Source organism: Fukomys damarensis, unplaced genomic scaffold (assembly GCF_012274545.1).
Source record: "Fukomys damarensis isolate Sample0158 unplaced genomic scaffold, DMR_v1.0_HiC HiC_scaffold_38, whole genome shotgun sequence".
Lineage (NCBI taxonomy): Eukaryota > Metazoa > Chordata > Mammalia > Rodentia > Bathyergidae > Fukomys > Fukomys damarensis.
Window position 1 is genome coordinate 70418527 of NW_022900950.1, and position 16184 is coordinate 70434710.

General features: G+C 39.6%; 1 protein-coding gene across 1 annotated transcript in view; it reads left to right on the forward strand.

The window, feature by feature from the left end:
* The window catches only part of Arhgap10 (Rho GTPase activating protein 10), a 300009-nt gene that overhangs the window by 145271 nt on the left and 138554 nt on the right, over positions 1–16184 (forward strand). The window contains exons 12-13 of the mRNA XM_019208745.2: positions 13224–13305; positions 15335–15380. Coding sequence (XP_019064290.2) covers positions 13224–13305; positions 15335–15380 — 128 coding nt within the window. The remainder of the gene's footprint in view (positions 1–13223; positions 13306–15334; positions 15381–16184) is intronic.

Here is a 16184-nt window from a genome sequence, read left to right on the forward strand (position 1 = left end):
TATATATATATATAAATATATAAATAAAGGCGGATTTATTTCCTCATTTGCAATCTGCACGTCTGCGACCTGTAATACAAAGTTGAAAAGTAGCAAGTGATACTGGGCATCTTGCCTCATTCTTGCTCTTACGAAAAAGCATTCGTTATTTTGCTCTTAAAATATGACATTAGTTGAAAATTCTTAATGCCTTTTTTAATACAGAGTTTTTGCTTACTTCTAGTTTAAATTGGGGATATGTTTGAATTTTGATGTATTTTCAGTGAGTATTGAAATAATCATTAAATACAGTACTTTTCATTAATTTATTAATGTGGTAAATGGCATCCAGTTTTCCAAGTTGAACGGATCTCGTTTCCCTGAGATAAACTCTACTTTGCTGTGACATGCTTTTTAATACATTGCCTCATTCGCTTTGCTAATGTGTGCTTAAGGGATTCTGTGTTTATTGTGGTGGCATTCTGTGTCCTGGTCCTTTGAAAGAATCTCGGTCTTACTTTGGTATCAGAGCTGCAACGCCATCAGAAAAGAACTGAGAACTTTCTCTCCCTTCTTCCTCTGATTTTTGAAGGTGTTTCTATTTCTATACGATTATTTCTTTCTCAGTGTTTGAGAAAATTCACCTTTGAAGCCATCTTGAACGTGGAGTTTTGTGGGTTTTTTTGGTAGGAAATTTAAAAATTATGGTATCAATTTATTTAGTGGGTATAAAGGACACTCAAATCTCCTGTTCTTGTGTATGTTATAAATTGGTAGTTTTAAAGGGTTTATATCCTGTAAGTTGTAGACTACATTTGCATCAATTTCTTGACTATGTACTTTTTCCATATCCATGGGATCTGCATTGTTCCCTGCTGGATATTGCAGCCTTTGCTTCATTTTTTATTGCCGACTCTTACTTGGAGGCTCATCACTTTTTGCCCCCAATTCTGTTGTTAGTAAAGGCTTGCAGTCTCTGTCAGGATTCATCTTAGGGAGTAGGTACAGGTACTTAACACATCTTAACTGGAATCTTTTTATTCCTTTCCCCTCCTTTCTCTCTTCCTTCTACCATCTCTAGGTCCCCTCCTCCCATTTTTTTTGCAGTTCACGTTTGTGACACAAAGCAATGACATTGTAGGTAGTAGGTACATTTACCTGACATCTTAATTCATTACCGTCCCCTCCTCCTACCCCATTTTCCATCTCTGTATAAAAGACCCAATCAAAAAATGAGCAAGGAAGAGGCAAAAAAACAAAATGGAGTGGTGAGTGACAGTTCAGCCCCTCCAAGTTCAGTATCCAGACTCGAGAAGACAACTTGGAGAAGAAAGAGAGGTAGTTCCCTGAGCTCCAGGTGGGATCTGACCCCCAGAAAATATTATTAAAAGGCGCAGAAGAAGTAGAATTTGAAGACAACAGGACAAAGGACCTTTTCCACAGATGATACAGCTACAAGTGGCACTAAGGAAGAGGAGGTATTGTTCATGGTGTAATGCTGCAGGGGAAAGGACTGGACCGACAGTGGCTGGGAACTGCAAGGAGAGACTGAGTGTGCGGGACTCTGCTGTGTGCCCTTGTACAAGCGACAGCTGGAGAGAGGCTCTAATAAAGGTGCTTTGGGATGCCATTCTGGGGAAGGACTTACTGTTTGAACTTGGGACCCACAGCACCTGGATGAATGGCAGCCCGGGAGACAGCCTGGCGTGAAACAGCAGGATGGAGAGAGATCCCAGAGGGGTTTGAGGTAAAAGGCATAAACCTATCTATCCCCCCAGGCCAGAGGCCAGGCTCAGCCTGAAATGTGAGGGTTTTGAAAGCCCAGATGTCAGCCTCCTTAGCCTTCTGTCTGCTCATGCTGCATTCGGCACAGATTGGGGACTGCCTACTTTAACTGTGTGGGCAGGGACCTGTCTTCCCTTGGTACGCTCCAAATTGGAGATTCTGGAAGAAAGCCAAGCATCCAAACTAACAGAGAAGTTTCTTTTTCTTTTGCTTCCTTCTGTCTCTTTTTTTCCCTCTCCATTTCTGGTTTTAAAGTCTGCTGTAATCCCGATGGATTTACCTTTATACGTGATCTTTTGCTTTTCCTTTGACAGCTTTTAGTATATGTGCCGCCGAAGCGAGCACTCTCTGACAGCTTTTAAGCTTCTTTTTTTTTGTTCAACTTTTGGGATTTTGAGTAAGATGTGTCCCGAGGGACTTACTTCTTTTTTTAGACCACAGTTGATGTTCTGTAAGCCTCACTTATGTGTACATTGAAATCTCTCACATGTGGAAAGTTTTCTTGTGTTTTTTTTTTTTTTTTTTTTTTTTGTACCAGGGATCAAAACTCGAGTCCTTGCACTTGTGAGGCAGGGAGCGGAACCACTGAGCTAAATTCCCAGCCCTATGATTTTTAGAAACATATTTTTAGTCCATGCATGTGGTCTTCTAATTTCTGAGTCCAGTTAGCCTTAGTTTGTCCTTCTTCGAGTCCTGTATTACCTAATGAATGAACTTTTCTTGTTCTGTAATCATTTTTAAGGCTTCTCTCAGTAATTTGCCATGACTTATCATTTTGTCCTTTGTTTCAGAAACCTTGTCTTCACATTGACTGTTTCTGCATTTTATTAATTCTTTGCAATTTAGAAAAGTCTCTGGTATTTCTTTCCGACCCCTTTTCCTGGAATCTTTATCTTTGGTAAATTTGTCATTCATGTTCTGAACTGCCTTGGTGAGCGTTTACAATGCTTCGTTTTCCCTCTATCCGTATTGTTCAGTTTGTATGTTCTGTTATCTTTAGGGTTAAACCCTCTTTATGTTTGCCAGAGGTTTCTTCGTCTCTTCATAATTATTTTGTGCAGCTCTGCTACCTGGTGTTTGTGTTCCTCTCCCTTGATTCCCCTTGAATCTGTTTTAAGAGCGTTGGTAGATCCTGGGGTCCTTTTCTTGTCTTGTTTTCTTACATTCCTATGTGTGTGTTTTCTTGATGGAGATTGTAGTGATCTGAGAAGAAAAATTTTGTTTTGTTCTTACCGAGGATCGAACTCCGGCCTTTGCACTTACAAAGTAGGTGGCAGAACCACTGGGCTAAATCCCAAGCCCAGAGAATTTTTCTGATTATATTAAGTTTTGCAGTGATGCATTTGTGGTCTCATGTGTATAGATGCAGTGTTCACCCTTCAGCTGTTCAATTTAAATGAGTCAGACCATGTCACTGCAAGTGCATGCTTTCAGGAAAAATCACCTATGTTGGCAAGAAGTGGCTGCCCCTTTCAGGGACTGAAGATGGGTCTCTGCTGTGGCTTTCTGTTTGAGGCTTATCCACTTTGTTAATATTTTCGGAGAACTAATGTTATCTGTTGTATATTTCATTAATTTCTGATTTTCCTTTTTTTTTTTTTTGAGACAGTGTCTTACTTTGTTGTTCAGACTGGCCTCGAGCTTACTATGTAGCCTAGGCTGACCTTGAACTCTTGACGGTCCTCCTGCCTCAGCCTCCCGCGTGCTGAGACTACAGGCATCTGCCATTACTCTTGGCCTTGATTTTCCTTTTTTAAACCTTTGCTTTTGGTTACTAAAGTTGGAAGTATAGATTATACATTCTGTGATTTACTTTTGATTATGAGCTTTTAAAGCCCTGATTTTTTTTTCTAAAAACTAATAAAGCTTGCACCTTTAAATTTTGATATTTTAATTGTGGTTCAGTTCCACATAAATTCGCTATGTATTTATGATAAGGGTATTCATGTTTAGTCACAACTGTGTTATTAAGATCCCAAATGATTGTTGATAATCTCTATTGAATCCTCCTATTTTGGAACTCTTTTCTCAGAATGCACGGTCTGTGTTTCAGATTATAATCTGTATATATATGTCCCATAATGTCCTGGCTATTTCTTTGTCTACTTTTATTTACCGTTTCTTCTCTTGATTCTGGATTATATTATCACCTCTTTGTACACTTCATAATTTTTTGACCAAATTCCAGGTACTGTGTGGGAGCAGCAGCCTAAAAGAAGTAATATAAATGCCTGGCTGGTTACGTGTGTTCTTCCCTCAGGCCCCTCATGTGGGGGCTGAGTTTGCGTTCATCTGCAATTGGGCCTTGTTGCTGCTCCATTTCAATTCAGTTTATCACAAGCTGTATGAGACTGCAGGACATCGTCTGGAGGTTCAGTCCTTTTCAGTTCCCTCGGATTTCCTCATAAAGACTGGCAGAGCTTTGTGGAAGAGAGATGGAAGTAGTTAGTTCAGACTCTGTGTCTACACTCGGTGGGAATTCTACACAGTTACATCCAGTGGCCTGGGCAGTACTTTTAAAACCTTGTTAGTACTCTGATTTCTTTGTTGCCCATGCCTTCGTCTTTGTCCTATTGCTTTAGGAACAGTGAAGACAGCTGTGTGTAAGTGTGCATGCTCGCTTTGTCTCCAGTGCATGGCTTGTCACTTCCTGGATGTGGGTTCATCAGGGTTTTTGCCTTTTTCTGTTTATTGTGCAGGTTTTGAAAAAGAATAAAACTATGATTTTATAGGTTCTCCATCTTGTTATTAGGGTATGAACAGTGAACTCATAATTTTCTCCATTGTAAGCAGAAGCGTCAGTCATCCAATGATTGTTTGAATTCACTTTTGTTGAAATATATAATCTTACTTCTGACTGTATTATGATCTGCTCTCTCAATTTGAAACATCTCTTTGGTAGAAGAAAAATTGTCATAAAGATTTCACCCTGGGTAAAATTAGGCAACCTTCATGTAAGATCTCTGAAAATGTATGATTCATAGATTTGTACTTTATTTTCTCTAGGAACTCTTATGGGAAATTGATTATAACTGCTACATTTCTGTAACCTTTAAAAGTCTTTTGTTGAGCTTTGACACTTTCTCTTTCTGTTCATAAAATTTAGTGTGGGATTTGTAACATGCAGGTTTGTTTTTTTTCTGTCCCCTTTCAACATTCCTCTTAGTAAAGCATTGGCATTCTCCTGGTACCATCATAAGTTTTGGTAGTTGCTGCTTATCTTTCTTAATTTAGAAACTCCTGCACTTAACAATAATATCCATTATACTTGTGAACATCTCTCTTTCCTTATATATGTATTTTTGGATATTTTCTGAATTTAAAAGCTCAGTGGCCTATCAAGTAAAATACAAGGCAGACTGGTATTTTGTTCATGCTTTGAGATAACTATAAAATGTAATTTAAAGATAATTCATAGATGGGAATGAAGTAAAGCATAAAGATTATTCTTCTCATCCTAAAGCTTAATATGGTGCCTGAGGTGTACTGCCATTTTTTAAATGAAAAGAGGTTGAAGTGCTGCTCATTTAAGAACAACAATTTGTTTATGATGTTTTTTCCTCCTGATTTCACTTCCAACCTTATCTTCCATGCGTATTAATTACGGTTTTAGGTACAGAAAGACTGTGTTCGCAGCTTGGTCTCTTACCTGGTTCATTTCTCCGTCATGAAGTTTATACGGCTGCCTCTGTGTTAATTAACAGTGAGCTTTGGCTCGCTTTGTGTGACAGATTTGTCAGTGCTTAACACTGCCTGTGGCACATAGGAGGCGTTCAGGTTGTAGTCTGCTGGAAACGAAAGATTAGGTGAGTGAGTACCTGAATGGTTGTGTTCTCCACGCAGCCCAGCAGTATCGGCTCTGGGAACCCCGGGCCTGAACCTTCTCAGTTCCAGTTGCAGCTCCAGTGGATTCATTCATGTTGTTCATTCAGCTTGAGCAAGGAGTAAAGAAGAATGGCTTTGTGTCTATTCAGATGGGACTAACACTCTGTGGTAAAGTGTTGTTTTCTATTAACCTTACATTTGCCTTGTCGTCTTCTCTGTCCCCTGCATGTTTTAACAAAGCATCTTTTAAGAACTATGGAAATTTTATAATTTAGTTTATTAGAGAGATGCTGCCATAGGTAGAACATCCTTCATTCTCAAATAATCCAAAATCAGAAATGCTTCATGCATCTCGTCAGTGCCCAAAATGTTTCCGATATAGTCACGTTTCTTGGTCATTTTTGTGGTACTGGTGATCAGACCCAGGGCCTCCCGCATGCATAGCACATGCCCTCCCACTGAGGTACACCTTCGACCCACTGGTAGCGGATTTGATTTTACAGTTTCGGATTAGGGATGTTGAACTGCAAAAGCCCCAACAACTAGAGTAGGAAAACCCCACAAAATCTGAGGTACTTTAGGTGCCAGCCTGTAAGACTTCAGTTGGGAAAGTTTCCAGTATTTCCTAATGTCTTGTTTTTGCTGAATGATTTCTTAGCGATTTATTATTATTATTCTTAATTATTATTTTCCCCTAAGTTTATTCGTACATTTAAAGCAAACAACACAGTTACATTTATCATTGGTCTCTTGTACCCTTATGTGATATATCTTGGTTCTTGTTTTTTCCCCATACCCCTGCCCTCCCTTCACCCCATTCACCCTTCCCTGTTTACAAAGATTATTTCCAGTTTTTCCTTTTTTCACATTGTTCCTTTTCCCTTATTTCCTTTCCCCTTTCCTTCCCACTTCCCCTTTAGCTTTTTTCTATCTCTTTCACCCTCTCAATTATACCATTTGAACCTTATTTACACTTTTAATTTTTCACACCAGAGAAACTATTTGGTATTTACTCAAGTGTGTCCTATTTATTATCAAGTTTTGGCTATTACAAACTGTGCTGCTATAAACATGGGTGAACATAGATCCTTGTGGGTATAATTCTTTTACGTCTTTTGGAAAGATACATAGCAGAGGGATGGCTGGGTCAAATGGAACCTCTAATCCTAGATGTTTGAGGTATCTCCATATTGATTTCCGCAGTGGTTGCAGCAGTCTGCACTCCCACCAACAATGGAGAAGGGTTCCTTTCTTCCCACAGCCCTGCCAACATTTGTTACTGGTAGATTTCTAGATAGCAGCCATTCTTTCTGGGGTAACATGGAATCTCAGTGTTTTCATCTGCATCTCTCAAATGACCAGTGATGTTGAATGTTTTTTCATATGATTATTTACTGTTTTTATTTGTTTGTCAGAGAAATGTCTGTTCATTTAAAATGCCCATTTTTGAATTGGGTCTTTGTATTTGGGGGGGTCCGATATATTTGAGTTCTTTATATATTCTTGATAGTCATCCTTTGTCTGAGGCATAGTTCATAAAATTGTTTTCCCACGTTGTAGATTGTCTCTTAGCTCTGTTGATGATTACTCTTGCACAGCAAAAATTTCTTAATACAATGAGATCCCAGTTGTTGATTCTTTGTGTAAGTTCTTGTGCTGCTGAGGATTTGTTCATAGAGTCTTCTCCTATGCCAGTGTCTTTGAGAGTTCTACATAATTTACTTTCCAGTAAGTTTAGTGTTTCTGTTTTGAAATGTAGATCTTTAAACCACTTTGATTTTAGTTTAGTGTATGATGAAAGATAGGGGTCTAATTTTAATCATTGGCAAGTTGAAAACCAGTTTTTCCAACACCATTTATTAAAGAGACTATCTTTCCTCCAATGGGGATGGTTGGCTTCTTTGTAAAGGTTGAGGTAGCTGAGTATGTCTGCCTTTGTTTCTGCATCTTCTGATCTATTCCACCAGTCCTCGGGTCTGTTTCTTTGCCAGTACCATGCTGTTTTTATCACAGTGGCTTTGTAGTATACTTTCCCATTGGGAACATTTATACCCTCTGCCATGTCTCTGTTTGTCTAGAATGGTTTTTGTTATTCTAGGTCTCTTCTGGTTCCAAATGAATTTTTGGATTGTTTTCTCAAGTTCTGTGAAATATACTGTTGGGATTTCAATCAGGATTGCATTGAATCTGTATAGAAGTTTTAGAAGTATGGCCATTTTCACTATGTTGATTCTTCCTACCCAGGAGCAGGGGATGTATTTCCATCTTATGTCATCTTCTCTTTTTTCAGAGTGCTGTAATTTTCAATGTAGAGGTCTTTTGTCTCTGTTAGATTGATTCCTAGATATTTCATTTTTGGGAATGTTATTGTGAAAGCAATTATGTCCCTAATTTCTTTCTGTGAGTCTATTTGTGTACAAGAAGGCTATTGATTTTTGAGTGTTGACTTTGTATCCAGCTACTCTGCTGAAAGTGTCAATTAAGTCTAGCAGTCTTTTGGCAGAGTTTTTTGGGTCTTCTATGTAGAGTATTATATCGTCAGCAAATAGGGACAGTTTAACTTCTTTTCCTATCTTTATTCATTTGATTTCTTTCTCTTGTCTAATTGCTGTGGCTAATGTTTCTAGAACTATATTGAACAGGAGCGGTGATAGTGGACATCCTTGTCTTGTTCTTGATTTTAATGTGAAGGTTTTCAGCTTTTAACCATTTAAAATGATACTGCCTGTTGGTTTTTCATAGATAGCCTTTATCAGGTTGAGGTGAATACCATCTGTTCCAATTTTCTATAGGATTTTTATCATAAATGGGTGTTGAATTTTGTCAAATGCTTTTTCTGTATCTATTGAGATGATCATATGGTTTTTGTCCTTGACTCTGTTAATATAGTGTATTACATTTATTGATTTACATATGTTGAACTGATCTTGCACCCCTGGAATAAATCTGACTTGGCCAGGGTGTATGATCTTCTTGATGATCTTCTGTGTTCTGTTCACCAGTTTCTTACTGAGGATTTTTGCATGTATGCTCATTAGGGGGATTGGCCTGTAGTGCTCTTTTTTGGTTGGGTCTTTCCCAGGTTTTGGAATCAAAGTAATACTTGTTTCCAGGAATGAATTTGGAAGTACTGCTTCCCTCTCAATTCGATTGAAGAGTTTAAAGAGTAGTGGCAATAGTTCTTCTGTAAATGTCTTGTAGAATTCATCAGTGAAGCCATCAAGATCTGGGCTTTTTTCTTTCTGGTAATGTTTTAATTACATTTTCATTTTCACTGATTATAATTGGGGCGTTTAGACTTTTTATATCTTCTTCGTTCAACTTTGGAAGTTCATATGTATCCAGGAATGTGTCCATTTCTTCTGTATTTTCCATTTTATTACAGGTTTTCCAAGTAGGTATTAATGATCCTCTGGATTTCTGCTGGATCTCTTGTGACTTCACCTTTTTCATTCCTAATTACATGGATTTGAGCCTTTTCTTTTCTTTTTTTGATAAGGCTGGGTAAGTGTTTATCCATTTTATTTATTCTTTTGAAAAACCAACTCTTCAATTCACTGATTTTTTTTGTATAGTTCTCTTAGTCTCTCTTGCCTTAACTTCTGCTCTATTCTTTATAATTTCCTCCCTTGTATGAATTTTGGGTTTGTCTTGCTCTTCTTTTTCTAGAAGCTTAAGATTAAGTATTAGGTTGTTTATTTGAACTCACTCTGTTTTCCTAGTATGGACATTTACTGCTATGAATTTCCCTCGTAGAACTGCTTTCATTGTGTCCCATAGATTCCTGTATGTTGTATTGGCATTGTCATTTAACTGTAGAAACTATCTTATTTCTTCTTTAATTTCCTCTGTGACTCATTGGTTGTTCAGCAGGGTGTTAATTTCCACGTGTTTGTGAAGTTCTTCCGGTTTCTTAGGCTATTAATTGCACTATGGTCTGATAATATACAGGGAATATTTACTTAAGCATTATCTATGAGCTAGCATGTGGTCTTATTTTGGAGAATGACCCATGTGCAGCCGAAAAGAATGTAAATTTTGATTTTGTGGGGTGGAACACTCTGTAGAAATCTACTAAGTCCCTTTTTTCTAAGATTTGGTTCAGTTCTGCTATTTCATTGTTGATTTTTTTGTCTAGATGATCTATGTCAATTGAGGTCCCCCACTACAATTTTATTAGTGCTTACTTGTTTTTCATATCCATTAATATTTGTTTTGTATAGTTGGGGCATTAGTATTCGGTGCATATTTATGATTATCATTTCTTCCTCTTGTATTGTTCATTTACAAGGATGTGTAGTGGCTTTCTTTGTCTCTCTGAATTAGTTTTGGTTTGTAACCTATTCTCTCTGCAAATAAGATAGCTACCTCCAACGTCTTTGGCATGGAGAACTGTTTTCCATCCTTTTACTCTCAGTCTATGAATTTCTTTGTGGATTAAGTGGATTTCTTGTATACAGTGCTTTGTTGGATTTTGTTTCTACATCCATTCTGCCAGCCTGTTCCTTTTGATTGGTGAATTGAGGCCATTAAGATTGATGGTTGTAACTTATGTATTGACTTTACAATGCCTTGTTATTTTCCCATTGTTGGTTCTTTTTTTATTTTTTCCCCTCTCCCTTTAATTCCTTGCCCTGCCTGTTATATTTGCTCTGTTGGCCCTCATGGAGTTGTCTTAATTTTCTTTTTCCAGGATACTGTTTAGAATATGTTTGGAGGGCTGGTTTGTTGTTCATGAAATTTCTGAGGTGTTTTTTGTCATGGAAGTATCTTACTTCCCCATCCATTTTGAAAGATAGTTTTGCTGGCTACAACAGTCTAGGTTGGAGGTTGTTTTCTTTCAGGACTTGAAATACCTCACTCCAGGCTCTCCTTGACTTGAGGGGTTGTGATGAAAAATCTGCTGTGATTCTGATGGTCTTTCCTTTGCACATGATTTGTTTCTTTGCTCTTACTGCTTATAGTATTTTGTTCTTCTATTGGATTTCCGGAATCTTGATTATTATATAACTAGGTGCAGATTTTTTTTTATCATGGCTAGTTGGTATTCTGCATGCCTCACTTATCTGTGTGTCAAATTCTTCCCCTCTGGGAAGTTTTCTTTCATTCTGTGAACAGTTTTTTTTTTTAATGTCATTTTAACTTTCTCCTGCTACTTCATGGATTCCTGTCAGTCTTATATTATTTTTGTTTGCATCATCTAAGAGTTGTTGGACTGATTTCTCATGATTCCTTACTGTTTTTAAGAGATCTCTCTTTTCATGCTCACTGACCACAATCCTATCTTCTATACCTGTAATTCTATCTTCACATTCATACATCCTGCTGTGAATGCTTTCTGTAGAGTTTTTAATCTCCTGGATATCTGTTTGAATCTCTTTTGTGGATTCCATTTCTTTCCTATGTTGGCCATTCATGGTTTCCATCATGGTCCTGAGCTCATCTATTTTTTTTATGTTTCTCTTCTGTAGTCTCTAATCATGTCTTTCATTCTTCTCACCATCTCTGTGGTTATCCGTGAAATTATTTCTGTTTTGTATTTATCTAGATCCTCATTTATCTGTTTTTTTTTTCTTCCTGTGCTTCCGGATCAGGGTGTCCAGATGGTTGATTGTCAGTCTTTTCCACCTCATTTATCCCAGAGTTTACCTTTGGTGGGGTGTAAGTCTGTGTTTTTGCCTTGTTGAAATGCGTTCTCATTTCTATTTTTGGTACAGTCCTTGGTTTAATTCCTGATTCAATACTTTGATCTTCCAGATAGAGCTGGTCTTTAGGTTTTGAGTCTCTAATGTCTGTGAGGCAATCTCATTTTCATTATACCAGGGAGGACAGTTGATGAGATGAATCATAACACTTTACTTAGTCCAAGTGATACAATCAGCAACACAATAACGGCAAGCACAGCTTAGAAAATGACAATTTGTGGTAGTTATTAATCTATCACCTTTAACTCTGTGAATTAAATCAAAATCAAGGACCAGTCCAAAATATGCTTATAGTGAATAAAGCTCTTCAGTATAGCAACTTTACCCTTCAGGATTGGTATTTAGAAGGAGTTGCAGAGAGGAGGGATAGATAGGATAGAGAAAGATTAGAAGTGAGGACATAGGAATATCACACAAAGTCTGGGAGCTATTGAAGAGAAGAGGAGAAGACAGAACAAAATATACCCAAGAACAGAACAGACTAACACCAATAGGGAAGCTAGAGACTGTAATCCCTTCCTTTTGAAACTCATGGCAATTGAAAGTAGGAAAATGAGAAGAAAAGGAAAAGAAAGAAAATAAATTTGAATTAGGATAGGAACCGGAACTAAAAGGGAGAATGGTGGAGATCAAGGTGGGGTGAGGGTGAGAGAAAAAAAAAAGAAGATAAGAAAAAGAAGATTTAAAAAAAGGGAAAAGTTTTGAGAAAAGAAACATAATTTTTTTTTGTTTGTTTGTTTTTGTTTTTGGAGACAGGGTCTCTCTATGTAGTGAGACTGACCTGGAACTCACTATGTAGCTCACGCTGTTCTCGAACTCACAGTGATCCTCCTGCCTCGGCCTCCCGAGTGCTGAGATTACAGGTGTGCGCCACCATGCCCGGCCTATAAAAATTTTTTAAATGAAGATAAAAGAAAAATATTATTTGACACAATAGACAGTGTAGGCAGGAGTGTGCAGATCTAAGCTAATTAGTCTCAGCAAGCCAGCAGCTGTCCCCTGAGGTTCAGGCTGATTTCTGGCTGCAAGGCCCAAGCTGAGATCTCTGTCCTCCTGCTGGGTTGAACTCGGGCCTTGCAGCCAGAAATCAGCCTGAACCTCAGAGCTGCCTTTGATAGTGTGTCTGTCCCAGTTTGCTTTCCCACAGTCAACGACTAAGAATCCTGCAGTTCTGTCCCCTCCACACCACGCTACAGAATGCATAGTGTTTTCAGTATTTGGATTCTGGCTTTTCTGTAGGTATGTTGTGGGAACCTGGATTTACTTTACACTTACTTGATGACGTGAGATAGGGAGCCCCTTTTCTTCTGCTTGTTGGCCTCTGTATCCGTATATGTGCATCCCACTAGTCCAGAAATTCTACTGCTGGGCATTTGCTCAATAGAACTGAAAGTAGGACTTGAGCAGGTACTTTATCTCCGTGTTCATGACAGCCTTGTTCTCAGTAGCCGCAGTGTGGACATAACCAAAGAGTCATCACTGTGAATGGAGGAATGTGAGCTACATGTATATGGCGGGATATTATTAAGCTTGAAAAAAATTCTGACTGATGTCCCATCATGCCTAGGTTTTGAGTAGATGATGCTAAATGCACAAAGCCAGTCACAAAGGCAAATGCTCTTTCTATGCCACTTCCCTCTGTCCAATTTGCAGAGAGTAGAAAGGGGGATGGTGCCCACCAAGGGCTTAAGGCACTGGGGGACAGGGTGTTCCTGTTTCGTGGAAGTGTCTGCTGGTGTGGTGAGGCTTGCACAGCAGTGCGAATGTGTATGTGGAAATGGTTAAGGTTGTCCATTGTAAGCTACATGTATTTTTAATGCATTTCATCATTTGGGAACGAGAAAGCGGAATCATCCCTGAATCTGGCGAGGGGAGGAGGAGCGGACTTTGCTGTGGCCTTACTGACCTGCTTTGCACCCTGCCTTCCAGGCCCGGCGTGCCCGTGACCATGCAGGCCTTCTCAGAGGAGGAGCGGCGACAGTGGCTGGAGGCGCTGGGTGGAAGAGAAGCTGTAAGAATTGTCTGCTGTGGAGCCCCATTTCAAACTTTGCAGAGCTGGTTTGGGTTCACTGCTGTGTTTTTTCGGGTTTATAGTGTTTACCACAAGTTCCCTGCTGCAGCTGGTATTTGAGCTCATCTTGGAACATTCAGCAGTTCTGTAATTTGGCTTGGGATAGCCAGCCATGGCACACACTTGGCTTGTGTGTCCTTAGTTGTTATTTCTCATTTTTCTTGAACCCAGGATCTTTGCACTGGATTACATCACCAGCCCCTTTTTGTATTTTTTACTTTGAGACTGAGTCTTACCAAGTTGTCCAGGCTGGGCCTGAATTGGCAGTCCTCCTGCCTCAGCCTCCTACAGTATGGGGATGGCAGACATGCTCCTCCATGCCTGGCTTTCATGCTACTCTGAGGAAGAAATTAAAGGTAGAGATACAGGAAGGAGGCACCGGAATTCTGTCTTTGGCCTCTTCGTTCAAGCCCTGTCTTTGTTTCTGTGGACTTGTGGCTTTTGATGAGAATTTGGCAGATCACTAATGAATTGGGGATTTAGGGAGGAAAATTCTTAAATACCACAGAACCAATTAAAATAGTCTGCATAAAAGTATTATGACTCCTAATGAGCCTTCAGAGGCGGTAACAGGTGGGTTTATAAGCGTTTGCCATTTTTGAAAAACTAGAAGAGAGGTGCAGAGAAAGATAGGGCAGAACGGAGTTTACGGGATGTGCTAAAGACTCTTTTCCTGTAAACAGTGAGCACTTTGGTGAGCGCATAGGAAATGGGGGTGCAGAGCTGGCTTTTATGTGGGGAAGTGTGAGGTATGGCTTATTTTTTGCAGGGGGTATATGGCTTGTAAATAATGAGCCAGCAGAATATTTAGAGGCAGCCCAGAAGTACCGTCTTGATATTTGAGATACAGTGGACCCCTGATGTATGAACTTGCTTGATTTGTAACTCAGTACAGCTGCTATGTGGCTGTTTACTTGGGCACCCATTAGAGATGACAAGAGGCAAATGAATATTGCATTAGCCTAATTAGCCAAGGTGTTTGTCAGGCCAGTTGGTCGTAACTTGAGGGTCCATTGTATACTTAAATTATGGTCAGGGGGTCTTCCTTAAATAAATACCAGGTTTTAGGAATAATAGTGAGAAAAGGAGCCTCATTTTATTTTTACTAGACAGCCGCGGTTTCTTTGGCAACCTCTCCCTTTAAGGCTGAGCGTTTCAAATTGACATAAATTTCAGTAAGTTCCCTGAGGACCATGGCTCTTGCTCCCCCGTTGCCTCTTTGCAAACCTGTGTGGGAGAGAAGTACACACAGGCTTCCCTCTTTGCTGGTTACCTTTGTATGAGCATGTGGTGATATGCGATTAATCAAGAAAGCACTACATGTCTCATATGTGCTCACCCAGGACTCCAGCTTCCAGGGCTCTGTCCCATCCTGACTCGTTCAGACACCAGCACTGTGGCTTATAGGCCGGCTCAATTCTGAGCCTTCTGCCTCCAGTTAGCAGCAGATCCCCCAACTTTCTCCGATGCCCATCACAAGTCGGGGTGTCCCATACTCCCGCTGACTGGCCAGCCTGGGGAAATCCTGACCAACCACCTTCCTTCTTGGGCTCGCTGATTGACCAGAATGAGCTTCCCCGCCCTTTAGGGCAACTCCAGATTCCTGGCGTTCAGCATTTCGGAAGCTCTTCATATCCCCTTGCCAGGAGTCTTAGAGCGCTTAACCCGCAGGGCCACCAAAGAGGTCAGCAGTCCGGAGTATCCAGCCCCATCTTGAGGCTCTGTCCCTGTCCTAATCCCAGGTGCCATCCAGGGAGGCCCCTTAGGAGCAACAAAAGATATTCCTACTAGGCCATCTGAAAGAGTTTTGGAACTTTGCACTATGAAATAGGCACAGAGACCAAATATATTTATCATGATGCCACATTAACCAGTACGAAATTTTTAGAGACCATGCTTTGCATAGTCCTATTTGAATCATTTTTATTGTTTGGTTAAAAATACCATTTTTCCTTCTCTTTCTCACTAGCTGTTCCATAGTTTCAATAGAGCCATCATCCCAAGGCCGGAAGGAAGTAAGTGCTAATTTATAAGAATGATACTTTGGTTTCCTTTTGCATGTGTTACTTTGTGTTCATCACGGATGCCAGATTGTTGCTTGGGGCACACTCTCTGTACCCACTTTGAGCTCATCCACTGACTACTGTGTGTGTTCTGTCTCTTCCACTGGAGACTTCCTCAAAGCGTTCTGGGCTGCAGTAGCCCTGTTTCATCTCACCTGTGAGCTTTTCTAGGTGTTTTTCTCTACAGTTCACTTTGCTATTTATTCTTTCGGCCATAAATAATCCTGTAAAAATTTGGGGCATGATTTTGCATACCTGGTTGAGTCGCATAATTCTATTCCCAACCTTCCAAACCCTATCCTTTGTCAATCTAAATAAAAAAATCAGATTCTCCAAAGAAAAGTGACAGTTATTTGGGAAAAGCAGAGTATGGCAGTGGGATATGCATGCCATAGCAAACTATGGGCATATTCAAAGGTGGTAAGGCAAAGAAAGTTTTAAAGGAGAAAATGAGAAGGGTTATATCAGGTATTTTGAAGCAATATTCTTTAGCCACGATGATGAATCAGTGGCACCAGCGTGAAGTTGAACAGTTAGTTGTTGGGCAGGGGTCTTTGCAGAAATACTTTTTGTTTTGTTCATTTATTTTTGGGGTAGAAGTTTGCTATGGTCTCTTCGCAAGCTTGTGCTTTTGACAAAGTCTTCTGTGATAGTTATTCTCAGGCAGTCATGTGGAAAAAATCCTTTTTCACAAAACTCCAGGCTTTTCCTTTTTTTTTTAACTTCTTTGGGTTGACACGAGTGACTCCATTTAGA